The sequence below is a fragment of the Medicago truncatula genome, chromosome 4 (genome assembly GCF_003473485.1).
Source record: "Medicago truncatula cultivar Jemalong A17 chromosome 4, MtrunA17r5.0-ANR, whole genome shotgun sequence".
NCBI classification, from domain to species: domain Eukaryota; kingdom Viridiplantae; phylum Streptophyta; class Magnoliopsida; order Fabales; family Fabaceae; genus Medicago; species Medicago truncatula.
This window is the reverse complement of record NC_053045.1, coordinates 42,212,059-42,224,988: the sequence shown is the minus strand read 5'-3', so window position 1 is coordinate 42,224,988 and position 12,930 is coordinate 42,212,059. Positions and strand designations below refer to the sequence as shown.

The 12,930-nt window shown below is 33.4% G+C and overlaps 1 protein-coding gene across 1 annotated transcript; it reads left to right on the top strand.

Annotated features, from left to right (window-relative positions):
* The first annotated feature begins 716 nt into the window (after window positions 1-716).
* On the top strand, window positions 717-12,336 carry LOC11444120 (BAG-associated GRAM protein 1). The gene is made up of 18 exons (XM_003608020.4): window positions 717-1,168; window positions 1,482-1,532; window positions 1,673-1,770; window positions 2,926-3,001; window positions 4,102-4,230; window positions 4,354-4,400; window positions 4,568-4,688; window positions 4,838-4,954; window positions 5,386-5,415; window positions 5,514-5,613; window positions 6,049-6,155; window positions 6,964-7,107; window positions 7,188-7,292; window positions 9,067-9,213; window positions 9,400-9,453; window positions 10,301-10,364; window positions 11,828-11,889; window positions 11,994-12,336. Exons 1-18 carry the CDS (start codon window positions 965-967, stop codon window positions 12,108-12,110), a joined length of 1,773 nt encoding a protein of 590 aa, XP_003608068.2. The 5' UTR covers window positions 717-964; the 3' UTR covers window positions 12,111-12,336.
* Window positions 12,337-12,930: the final 594 nt, after the last annotated feature.

Below are 12,930 nucleotides of genomic sequence, written 5' to 3'. Positions count from 1 at the left end.
TTTCCAAACTACTTTGATATTATTTATGTTATTATTTGAGCCTCCTTAAATTATTTCTCCTATTCAAATATTTAACAAGTCGTTTATATGATGATACAAATTTGTATTCATGTTACACAAAATAAACGTCATTGAGTAAATATAGTATTGGTAAAAATATATCTTTTATATTTTAAATATTTTTTCACTTCAAAAAATATTTTAGACATTTTTTTATTTATTATGTTAATTCATAATGAATTCAAAGTTTTTTTATTTATAGACAATGCATAAATATATGCAAGGTCCCGGGTTCGAATCCCAGACACCACCAAAAAATAATAAATTCAAAGTTTTGTACAATATTTTGCCAAACAACTTTTAACTCAAAAATAACTTTAGAACTACAAAAAAATAAAGAAACCAAACAGCTTTAACCTTTTTCTTAAAGAGTTTTATTTTAACTTTGTATTAAAGTAGCTTTTAGATCGAAAAAAAGCCTGGCCAAACGGTACCTAAGTCTTTGGAGGATTTTATGACTATTTACAAACCTCACGTATATTACATAGACTACTTCAACAATTAACCCAAAAATAAAAATTAATTCAATAATACTTGTGTGTGACAGTTGAAAAATCAAAGAAATTATACAAAAGAAGTGAATTACTAAATTTAGAAAGTATAATAATAATATAATGATTTAGAAAAGTAAAATCGTGGACATTTTAGTTAGTTTAACAATTAACAAACAGTGACGAGGAGGAAGAAAGAGTGCGGTTGTTTTGTTTGACACTTCTTTTCTTTCTCCTCCAACGGTCCAACTTTGACTCTCTCTTCTCTTCTCTGAAAATTCTTCTATTCATTCATCTTCCTATCTTTCCCATGGAAGTGGAACAACAACAATATCTTCTCCAATTTCTCTAACCCTAAATTAACCGCTTCACCGCACAATTTCATATTTCCTTTCTCTCTTTGATCGGTTATCATGTCCGTTTTGGTTGTAACCGCCATGGATTTCGCCGTCCTCGGTTTTCTTATTCCCTCGCTCTGGGAGATCGAAGTCGCTTTCGCTGCCTCGCTTTTCGTTATTCTCGCGTATTGGTTCTTCACATTTAGAATCGCTGACCGTCACTCCGATCGATCACTTTCGGAAAATTCCGCCGGTGATTCCGCCGACGATAAAGTCAAGGTTACTTTCGTCTTTTTCATTTATTACCGCGTTTTATATGCTCTGTTTATACCATTTCAAATTCACGCTACGCGCGTAAAATTTTAGTTATGATCAACATTTACTTTTTTTCCCTTTTAGTTCTTTAAAAGAATCTTGTGCTTTTGCGTGCGATTTTTTTTTACCCGAAGTTGTAGCTTTTACAAAATCACGCTCGTGATACCGAATTTGCACTTGATTTTTAGTGGGTTTGTGAATTGATAAATTTCTAGTTAGTTCGTTGGTGGAGTAATTTTGAACTTGTTGACATGCAGTTCTGCACTTATTTTTGTAGATTGGCCAGTCAAGAGGAGATTCTCAAGCCGGTTCGGCGTACCTGATTAAGGTATTTTGGTTTTCTTACAACCTTCAGTCTGGACCACATTGCTTACAGAAGTCAAATTACAATAATTTCTGTGTTTTTGTATACCAGAAGTTATTGATATATATATATATATATATTTTACTTTGCAATTCTCTTTGCAGTTAGAACTATTGGCTGCTAAAAATCTGATAGCTGCAAATTTAAATGGCACATCGGATCCTTACACCATCATCACATGCGGCAATGAAAAGCGATTCAGGTTTGATGTTCTACTTATATGAATTATTCTGCAATTCTAGTTGTAGTTGACTGGTCTTTGCTTTTTATATACTGCAATCTTTTGCCAAGTCAATACTAGTTTGTGTATACAAATTTTATTGTATTAGCATATTGGTTTATTTCATTAGCACATAGGCAGATACTTCCATAAACAATAATTTTATTGAGATATTGCGATATTTTTTGGGGTCAGTAACTGGTCTTATTTATGTTTTGCACTGCTAAGTTTAGGATTGATCGTTCAGGAGAAACAATAGTTTGTGCTGCTTTAAAATAAATGCAGAATGTATTAAAGATAGGTGAACACCTCTATTTGCATTCATAAATAAATATATGTAAAGGTGCAGAATGTCTTTGTACTTCAATTGAGTAATGTACTGTTGGAATTGATCATAGAGCAAAAAGAAATTAAAAATGTGAACTATCAGAGTCTGTTAGAGGTGTGGCAAACTGATAATATATGTTTTCTGATGGGAGATTGAACTTGAAAGTCCAATCACTCGCCTATTTGGAAGGTATACTCTTGAAGGGGGCATTGAATGTTAAACTCTGTCATGTGGCAGTTATGTACGGAGTCAAGATCCTCTCCATTTTTTACACTCCATTATTTCCATCACCAAAGTTTTGGAAATATAAATACAACAGTGTGACATTTGGTGGGTCCAATTATTTAATATATACTTCAAAACTCTAGTAATGGAGAGCGAAAATGGAGAGGATCCAAACTCGTACGTAAGACAATATCAATTTATGAGGGAAGTTGTGTAATAATTATGTATTTAATTTTTTATTATGTGTGGAACAGTTATGTGCTAGTTAGTTATGCATCTAATAGGCAGGACAGTTAGTAGCAGGTATGTATACATGATTTATGATATAAGTAGGGAGTTAGGAGGTAGTTATGGTGTCCATTTGGTAGTTTTGGATAGAGATAACTTCATTCTTTGTAGGTGTTTCACAACACTAGGACAACATTCTTGTTTTAGTCTATGTAAAGCTCTTTGATTGATACACCAATTTCAGTTGCTATTCTATCATTGTGCGTACTCGGCATATCTCATTATCAGAAGCAAGATTTTCGCTCAGCATTGTTCTTTGAGCCATAGTAATTTTATCTTATGGTGTGATGATGCAGTTCCATGGTCCCTGGTTCAAGAAATCCAATGTGGGGCGAAGAGTTCAATTTTTCTGTCGATGAACTTCCTGTCCAGGTTGCTGGCTTATCATCTATGCTTTGTTTTTGTAGTTATAACCAACATTTTACAGTTTCTGAAAACGGTTCAGTGATTTTTGAGGTTCAATTCCCTGACTGTGACGTTGAAGCTGATTTTCCATTAAGTGAAGAAATTACTTTATAATAGTTGTAAAACTTGTCTTCTCGGAAATTGTTTGGTGTTTTTTGGGAATACTTTTTTTGATGGATCAAATAGCCTTACTACCTCTTAGCTATATATTTCTGATAGAAACCAAATAGCAAAAAATGAATTTCACAGAATAGAAGCACAAAATATACAAAGGATTGCATGAGACGATACTGCCCAATTACCTAGACCCTATGGTTCTTCGGAGAATCATTCTCTATGCAAACTTAAATCTGTTACTATCTAAAATGACACTTATCCATATGCTGTCTCCTCATACTCTAATAACTGACTGTCTCATGGCCATGCACACTTCAATCCCTAGCGACTGATTTGCCAAATCAGCAGATTCGCTCTGCTTATCCCCAATTTCCCCCTTGTTTATTCCTCCTAGTATAAGCATTACAGATCCTATGCTTTTGGTTTCGGTCATTGAGCTGCTGGTTCTGACCTACATACTCTGACTTAACAATTTTGTATAAGTAATGTATATTTTCTGGCAGTTGATATTGCAATTTATTTATTTGTCATTCCTTTGTTGAAACAGGTCTGGTGTTTGTCTTATTTAATTGTCACTGTGATTAGTAGTCATTTACTCACTGGACCTAACAATGTTTTGATAAATGTGTGTATCAGAATTCTAGTTTTGCATTTTCTTGGTAAACTTTATGTGGTTCTCTGTTTGCAAATTCTCATACCAGGAAAAATAAAATGAATGATTGAAGAAACGAAAATAATACTGAAAGTAAATATGTCTATGCATATATACTTTTCTGAAGTTAATTGTAGTGGTCAAATATAATGTTTTGAGCATTTGCTTGGATTGATATCTTACAAAGGAGAACTGTCAACATACTTCCATGCTTAATTTCAGTATATGCTTCTCGATCGACAGAATAAATCTATGTAGGTTTTCTTGAAACTGACTTATTTTCCTGCTGACGTAGCAGATCAATGTCACAATTTATGATTGGGATATAATTTGGAAAAGTGCTGTTCTTGGTTCAGTGACCGTTCCAGTTGAAAGTGAAGGTCAAACTGGTGCAGTGTGGCATACTTTGGACAGCCCATCAGGGCAGGTAATATCTTCTATCAGAAAAATTTGTTTTGGTTTCATAATTTTCATGACTTTTTGTTGTGTGATCTGTTTGTATTTTTTATGCCTCAGAAACTATATTAAAGGTCTGTTAATTGAATGTCAGGTTTGTCTTCATATAAAAACAGAAAAAATGTCTGCAAATTCTGCCAGGTGAGACTTTTGGTTTTGTAATTGGTCTTTTTGTATATTTAACTTATTATTTGCGCCTTTTGAAACTTGTGTTTTATCTAGGTCCAAGATACTTTAGCACTGTTATCATTATTATTCTATTATATGTTGGCTTATTTCTTATATTTATTAATTGAATTGACTGTTAGGATAAATGGTTATGGCGGAGCCAACACTCGAAGAAGGATACCCTTGGAAAAACAGGAACCCACAGTAGTCCATCAAAAGCCAGGACCTCTTCAAACGATATTTGAGCTTCATCCAGATGAGGTCACCAATAGAAATGAAATTTATCGTTTTTTTATTAACATATATAATTATCCATCCAGACACAAACATTCATATGTATACATCAGTGTTGTCTAGTCCCTTTTGCGATTCTGTTTGCAGATCTTTAATGGGTGGAATGTCTATATCAGGTTGTTGATCATAGTTACTCTTGTGCACTTGAAAGGTCATTCTTGTACCATGGTCGTATGTATGTCTCAACATGGCACATTTGTTTCCATTCCAATGTGTTCTCGAAGCAAATGAAGGTCAGATTATACGTATATTTTGCCAAGGTTGAAATATTAGAGCATATATATTAGAGTAATGATATTTGTACAACCATTTGGTGACAACTTTTGTGACAAACTTCTTTTTCTCTCTTCTTATTGGTCAAAAACTATGAGAGAGAGAGAGAGAGAGAGAGAGAGAGAGAGAGAGTAAGAAGATAATGTGAGTATGAGAGAGAAAGTTGTTCAACAGTTGTCACAAAATGGTTGTACAAATATCATTTCTCTATATATTATTACTTGTTCGAGTTTGTTGATCCATCACTTAGAAATATAAGCCACAATAGTCCATCAAACTTGTAATTTATTGATGATTCCTTGGTTTTGTATTTATATAGTCTTTATCTCTTTATATTAGAAAGTTCGGTTGTAAATTTTACTGGTATGAATACTTTTGGGATATTTGACAGGTGCTTATTCCGTTTGAAGATATAGATGAGGTAAAACTTCTGCTGTTTTTCTCTCCTTCCTCATCCAACTTCATATTTTAGTTACATTAAAACTTACATCTGGTGCAACTATTCTTCTTTTTCTTAAGATTCGAAGGAGTCAACATGCATTTATTAATCCTGCTATAACAATTATTCTTCGTATGGGTGCCGGTGGACATGGTGTCCCTCCTTTGGGAAGTCCTGATGGTAAGTAAATGTTTAAACACTTTTTCACTGTTAATTTCCTTTATGGAACTTTTAATTGAACTTTATAATCCAATGCTTGTTCATATTCTTACATAAATCAATTCAATCAAATTAAACCCTAAATTTTGCATGGGTTTGGTTCCTCTTTTTTGGGTGTGGTAATAGATATATGACAATTACCTTTGGTCCATGCGGGTTTTCCTTCACTGTTGGCTGACTTTGTGCTTCCATTATGACTAGCATCTTACTATACCAAGAATGATATTGCACTGTTTTTAGTGTTCATCTCTTCCTCAATTCAAATAACCTTTCTCTTACAAAATTAACTATGAGTGTTTTTTATTCAGCAAATGAACGTAGTCACCATGTTTTGGCACAAAAGACAGCCTTTGTCGGATGATTTGGTTGGCTCTTCATTTTTTTTCTTTATTTCAGGTAGAGTCAGATATAAGTTTGCGTCATTTTGGAACAGGAATCATGCAGTTAGAAGTCTACAACGTGCTGTAAAGAACTTCCGTGAAATGTTGGAAACTGAGAAGAAGGTTACAGCTCTTGCTTATTCGATTTGTGTTCTTATATGTATTAGATAATTACGATCTTCATTTTGGACAAGATGCTTCGTATTATAGAATCCTCAAGAGATTTAAAACTAGCCATCATACCTTCACAAAATGTACTTTTGGGAACACACATTATGAAACTGACAAATCTTATGATTCCGTGAGCTAAATACGTTGTTTAAACTAAAATGCCCTTGGTGTCTCCGAGATAAGAATGTTGTGGTGGATGAATAGTTATACAAGATATGATAGGATTGGAAATACCATCATTAAGAGAAAATTGGGGTATCTCCCGCTGTAGAGAAGATGATAGATACTTGTCTTATTAAGCAGTTTAGGTATGATTGGAGAAGACGTGTAGAACCACCAGCAAGGAGAATATACCAGATGGGTGATAGCCAAATAGATAGAAGTAGAGGGAGACCATAGAAAGCTACGTATCAGATCATTTTGAGAGATTTAGAGGTAAATGGTCCATCTTTAGGCCTAATACGTGGCTGGGCTTTATAGCATCAATTGACCCATGAAGCCCGTTTTGCGTGGTGAGAAATATTTGGTTGCTGAAAAAGGGAATTGGTTGGACTTATTAACCAAAAGTAAGTGAAGACAGGGATTGTAAAGGATAAAGACGAGCAACGTTTTTGTAAAAGATAAACTATTTTTTGTAAAAGATAAACTATTTTTTTATCATGATTCTCTTTCTTTCATTTTCTTGGTTTTATGAGTTTTACCCAAAAGTATCTGGATAAATGGAAAATAAATTCATGTGATTCTATGTTTTGTTATACAGGAAAATGCAGAGTCAGAATTGCGTGCACATAGCAGTTCTGTTAGACGAAGTAACATAATGGATAAGGTTCCCGAAACCAGCATGCCAAAAGCTGGAAAACGTCAAACTTTTATCAAAGAAGAGGCTTTAGTTGGTATATACAATGTATGCATCGTTTCTCCTTGTCTTCACGAGTTCAACTACTATCTTAAATATTTGGTATATAACTAGCGATCCTTCTCCAGGATGTTTTCCCCTGCACAGCAGAGCAGTTTTTTAACTTATTGTTAAAGGACGATTCAAAATTTACTAGCAAGTATCGTTCAGCACGAAAGGATACTAATCTTGTGGTAAGTTTTCTTCAATTAGTAGTGTGTATCTTGTTAAATGTTGTCAATTTCTCAAATATACAGAATGGAAACCGAACATGAAATAATAAAAAAACTTACTCATCGTTATATGTTTCGTGACTGCTATTGGCTTTTTCTTAAATTGATGAACTCGAGTTATGCTGTTGTGGAAAGCAATGCTAGATGCACAGTGCATGATTGTTCAAATATAGTTATCTTCATTTTAAAATTGTTTAATCCTTTTTTTTAATGGCAAGTGTTATTATGTTAATTGTTATGCTAGTTTTTCTCCTTGCCAGTGACTTCAAATCTGGACCTCCAACTATTTAGCCCTTAGCTCAAACCAGTTGTGCTACCCAACACCCCCCCCCAAAAAAAAAAAAAAAATTGTTTAATGCTTGTGGTAAAATATTGTTCTTGTGGTAGGTTTTTGTATATTAGCTAATTGTGGTGTTATATTATACAGATTATCATTAACTATATGTGTCAACATATAGAAAATTCAACATGCAATTCAAAATAATAAATTTAGCCATTGGATATGTTGCCCAGTGGAAAAAGATGGGGATCAAATTGGCTGGTTTGACCAAAATGTTAGTGAATCAATCAAGTTATCGGTTTAGGCAACCTAGAAAATTGGGTATTTCAGAAACCATTTTGTACCGGTCTTTTTTCTAGAAAGCTAGGACCCCCTTCTCAGACCTTGCACATGCGGGAGCTTTAGTGCACCGGGCTGCTCTTTAATCATAAATGTTCTGAATCAAATGAACATATTTCTGATGTAAAAGTATTGCTTGCTATTATTCATCTTTTATTAATGATTATCTTGTAGAACAAATAATATGGTTCTTTTTTTTACTGATTTAAATTTTTTATATAACTTGATTATCTATGATTTTATATTGTTTATGACCTCGATATTTTATAAGTTAATAATGAAAATTAAAGTATATATTCAAAATTATCATCATTTTAGAGCCAAAACATAGTATTCTTTCATTCAACATTATGATGCTGTTAGGGCATAGGTTCTTGGATGGTTAACTATAAAACTAATTGTAGAAAACTGAGGTTTTAGATTATTTCGTGGCTATATTAATGCTCATGCCTTAGATTATCTAATATTGAATTAGATATTCAGACATTTTTCAAAACAGTTGTTCGTGACATAATAAGTTGAATTCAAAGTTCGAACACAAGGTAGGTGGGTGTGCCTTGTCGACACTTGGCCCAAAGCGATCTCACATTAAAGGATGTGTTATGTGTCAAAAATGTAATAAAAAAAGTGTCATGCTAACAAGTGCCCCTGGGGTACTTCTTAAGGAATCAAATATAGGAAGTATTGCATAGTCAAGTCCTCAAAAATCTAAAAAGAGTCATTTTTAACATAAGATTTTCTTTTTTGGCTTCTTTAACAAGTTCCCGAGGGGCGGGCACATGTTAGCATTTTCCTAAAAAAAAAAGGCCATGCTAACATGTGCCCTTGGTTTCTAGAAATAGAAAATATTTATTGTAAAGAATTAATTTTCAATCTTTTGAGCAATAAATTTACACAAGTTTCAAGAAGAAATTTCTACATCAAGTTCATTAACATGTGCCTTAAGGGCACATGTTAGCATTTCCCAAAAAAAAAAATCATCCTTCTGTCTTCTCCTAATAATAAAAGCTTTTAAAACAGTTCGTTGATAATATTATGCTTGATATAAATTTTGATAACCAAATGGCATCCTGATTTTAAGTTGTTGAATTGCTCTATGGTCAATTTTTTTTCCAGATGGGACAATGGCATACAGCAGAAGAATATGACGGTCAAGTCCGGGAGATAACCTTCAGATCCCTTTGTAACAGCCCTATGTGCCCGCCAGACACAGCCATTACTGAGTGGCAACATGTTGTTCTATCATCTGACAAGAAAAACCTGGTTAGACTATTACATATCAAGAAGAATAGCGATAATAATGATTTCATTATTTCATTATATTGATTTCTTTTTTGGCCTGGATTGCAACTTATATCCTACCCTCCCACACACACACAAAAAAAAAAAAAAAAAAAAAACGTTTCACCAAGTTCAAATTATTTGATGGGATGGTGTGACTTCTTTTAGGTGTTTGAGACTGTGCAACAGGCACACGATGTTCCACTCGGGTCCTGTTTTGAGGTACAGAATACTTGCGATTTCATATATTGATTTTTAGCTGTTATTGCTACTTTTTTTTTCTTACTGAGATTATTAGGATCAGTCAGCTTATATATGATTGCTGGTGAGTAAAAGGGTTTACATATGTCAATTTAAACCATAATAATTTTAATGGTGTAGCCATTGAAGCAAGATAAAGTGTCAAACACATCTTACTTTTCAAATTCATTATTTGATTTATTTATTCTATACTACCCATATTGCAACATAGATTTTTTTAACATGCTTTACATGTGGCATGAAGTTTTCCATATACTTGTACATGTTGTTGGAAATTGTCCTTATTGTTGGCTTCTCGCCATATGGCTGTGACAGCACTTTGCCATTCCACCTCTCTGTGATTACGTAGTTTAGAATGAGTGTGAAGCTTCAACCCACCAAACCCACTGTACTCCAGTTTTAGTTAAGTAGCACAATCCTGTCCAGCTTCTAGTACATCCAACCTAAGTAGTGCCCACTAAAAAGGAAAGTAGAGTTTGCATTTTTTTATAATGTAGATTGTAGAGAAATTCTTACTACCATTAGCTTTCATTCAAGATGTTCATTTGTGAGTTTTCTATCAAAAGGGAGAAAGAACGAGTATTTGGGTACTACTACCTGTTCTAGAATATTAGAAATTCCGGATGGTTAATAGATTATACCTCAGATGATTGTCAGGATTACTATTTGCACTTAATGAAAGGAATAAAATGAAAAACATTCTAACAATTACTCCTTTATCGTGCCCTGCTTGACTCCTAACATGTTCTAATATTTATATTTTTCTGATATAAGAAGACATTATGCTCTATTATTCTTGGTTAAACAGGTGCACTGTAAATGGGGTTTGGAGACAACTGGTGAAAGTTCATGTACTCTGGACATAAGAGTGGGTAAGTTCTAATTCCTGATTGTTCCCGCTTTTTCTTTGAATGAAGTTTGAGTCTGTCATTTACGATATAGTCATCTGCTAATCCTCAGCCATTGATAAGTCTGATTATGAGAAGACATTATTCAGTGGTGCTGTAGAACTAAAGCACTTATGCACACTTTCTCCTTTTGCTATAAGTGAGAAATACAGTCATCCAAATAAACTTTCAAGTTTTTTTTTATTCTAACTGTAACATCTGACAGTCACTATAATATAGAAACATGGATTTATATATTTATTTGTATGTGAGGTAACTTATCACCAGTAAACCATCAGAAATAATGGCTCAAGTTGGTTTGCCCAGTGTATTTAAGGGGAGAACGCAATTTTGCATCTTGGGTGCAGCCATAAAGAAAAAACATACTAATGACAGACCTAAAAGATTAAGCAGGTTAATCTTGGAGAAAATGAAGTTCAAAATAAGAAAACTGTAGAAGGCAAAGTAACTGAGTAGTGAGTTTTTTTTAATCCTGGTTTCCCATTATTTGGCCTTACACATACTCAAATTTCACATGTATAATGTGATGAACAGGGCTCGAACCAACTGACCAGCTTATGTATTGAAATGAATTAAATACCGTTTTAACCTTACAATCACAGATCTTGGTTTATGCATAAAACAAATTGTTGCCATGTCATTTTGTTCTTTATCCTGACATCATGTTCAACTATTGTCTGGAAACTTCAGTTCTGTAACCTGAACCAAACATAAAAAATGGCTTAGTTTTCTCTTTCCACAGTTGAACATCTTGGGATACAGTTTACTATTCCTAGGATATGATGGAGTCCCTTTTGTAAACCTTTCAAAACTACGAGTCATGGACACCAGTTGCATCCAGATCATTTCTGGATACTTTGGTAATATTTTCTCGTGAGAAAGAATGCTCTTGGATTGCATGGTACCAGTAGAAAGATACTAATGAAGACTTTTAAAGAGGAAAAAATTTCTTAAAAAATAAAACAGTGTATCTCTCTCCTACTAGAACCTTCCAAGTACCGGAGAGATCCTTTCTCTTTGATAGTCTACCCATAGTCTATTCTCTGTGATTGTTAAACTACTGAATCAGGGACAACCTAGAATTCCAGGACTTGAGTGGCCCAAAACAAACATCATTAGGAAAATTTTGAATTAAATACAGGAGAATGCTAACAAGTGCTATTCTCTGTGATTGTTAAACTACTGAATCAGGGACAACCTAGAATTCAAGGACTTGAGTGGCCCAAAACAAACACCATAGTCTATTCTCTGTGATTGTTAAACTACTGAATCAGGGACAACCTAGAATTCCAGGACTTGAGTGGCCCAAAACAAACATCATTAGGAAAATTTTGAATTAAATACAGGAGAATGCTAACAAGTGCTTTCTTCCTCTTAATTGTATATTTAGGAATAAGGATGATTGAATGGGTGAATTGTTACTGCAGGTGCACATTTCAAGAAATGGTGTGTGATGCAATCCAAAATAAAATCAGGGGCAATCAATGAGGTTGGCAGATTTTTAATCGATTACAAAGTTATTGCATTATTACTATCCTTCAGTTTGTTTTTATCAGCATTAAATAATTAAAAAAAAAATGTTTGTTGATGTAGTACAAGAAAGAAGTTGATGTGATGTTAGATGTTGCTCGTTCATATATAAAGCCGCATACTTCTGATGACGAGAATGATAAGGCATCTTCGCCCCCTGCGGCAACTTTGGAAAATTAATTTTTCTGTGTAACCTTAGATTAGGACTTTGTTGGTCTGTGCAATATTGTAACTTTCCTTCTCTTAAGTTATTTATTTATTCTTGCAACACAGCGCCCAAAGCCATGTATATTTATTTTGATGCACAGTTGGTTTTTGTCTTGTGTATCTCTGTGGGTAACTTGCTCTATATAGTGTTTCCACCATTGTTCTTGAAATGTTTATATGAAAATAAAAAATTATTTATTGTCATTTGTTTTATTCTTCGTATCCAATTTTCCGTTTAAGACAAGCCATCATATTGACTACATATCATCACTTCTGTTGTATAAGAATTGGGTTGTGTCTTACTGAGCGTTTGTGGAGGTTTTGTCTTGAATATTGTCCTGCCACTTTGTGATGGACACTTATTGATGTATTTTGTATAATACTAAGTTATTTCATTTGCATATTAACAACTCAAGTGAATTATTATGCTCTAAATAAAGAATGACTTTGGAAGGACATTCATAGTGCATGCTTTACATAGCGAGAGTGTTGAAATATGTAGATTTCATTTTATTATTAGGATGAACAATATAGAAAGTGTAGAGCACCGAAAAATGTACAAAATTGTTAGCTATACTCGATAGTGTACAATGACATTTACGTTCATTTAAAATTACATTCATTTTTATTTTTTTTTAAGATTTAAAACTACATTCATTTGTACATTTGTAAAAAAACAGGTGTACCTTTTTTTTAAAAAAAATTAAGTGATGCTACCAACACACATTTTCTAACATACTATCTTTGATTGATTAAAAATTTATATGGGTCCCTCCAAATTTATATAGGACAT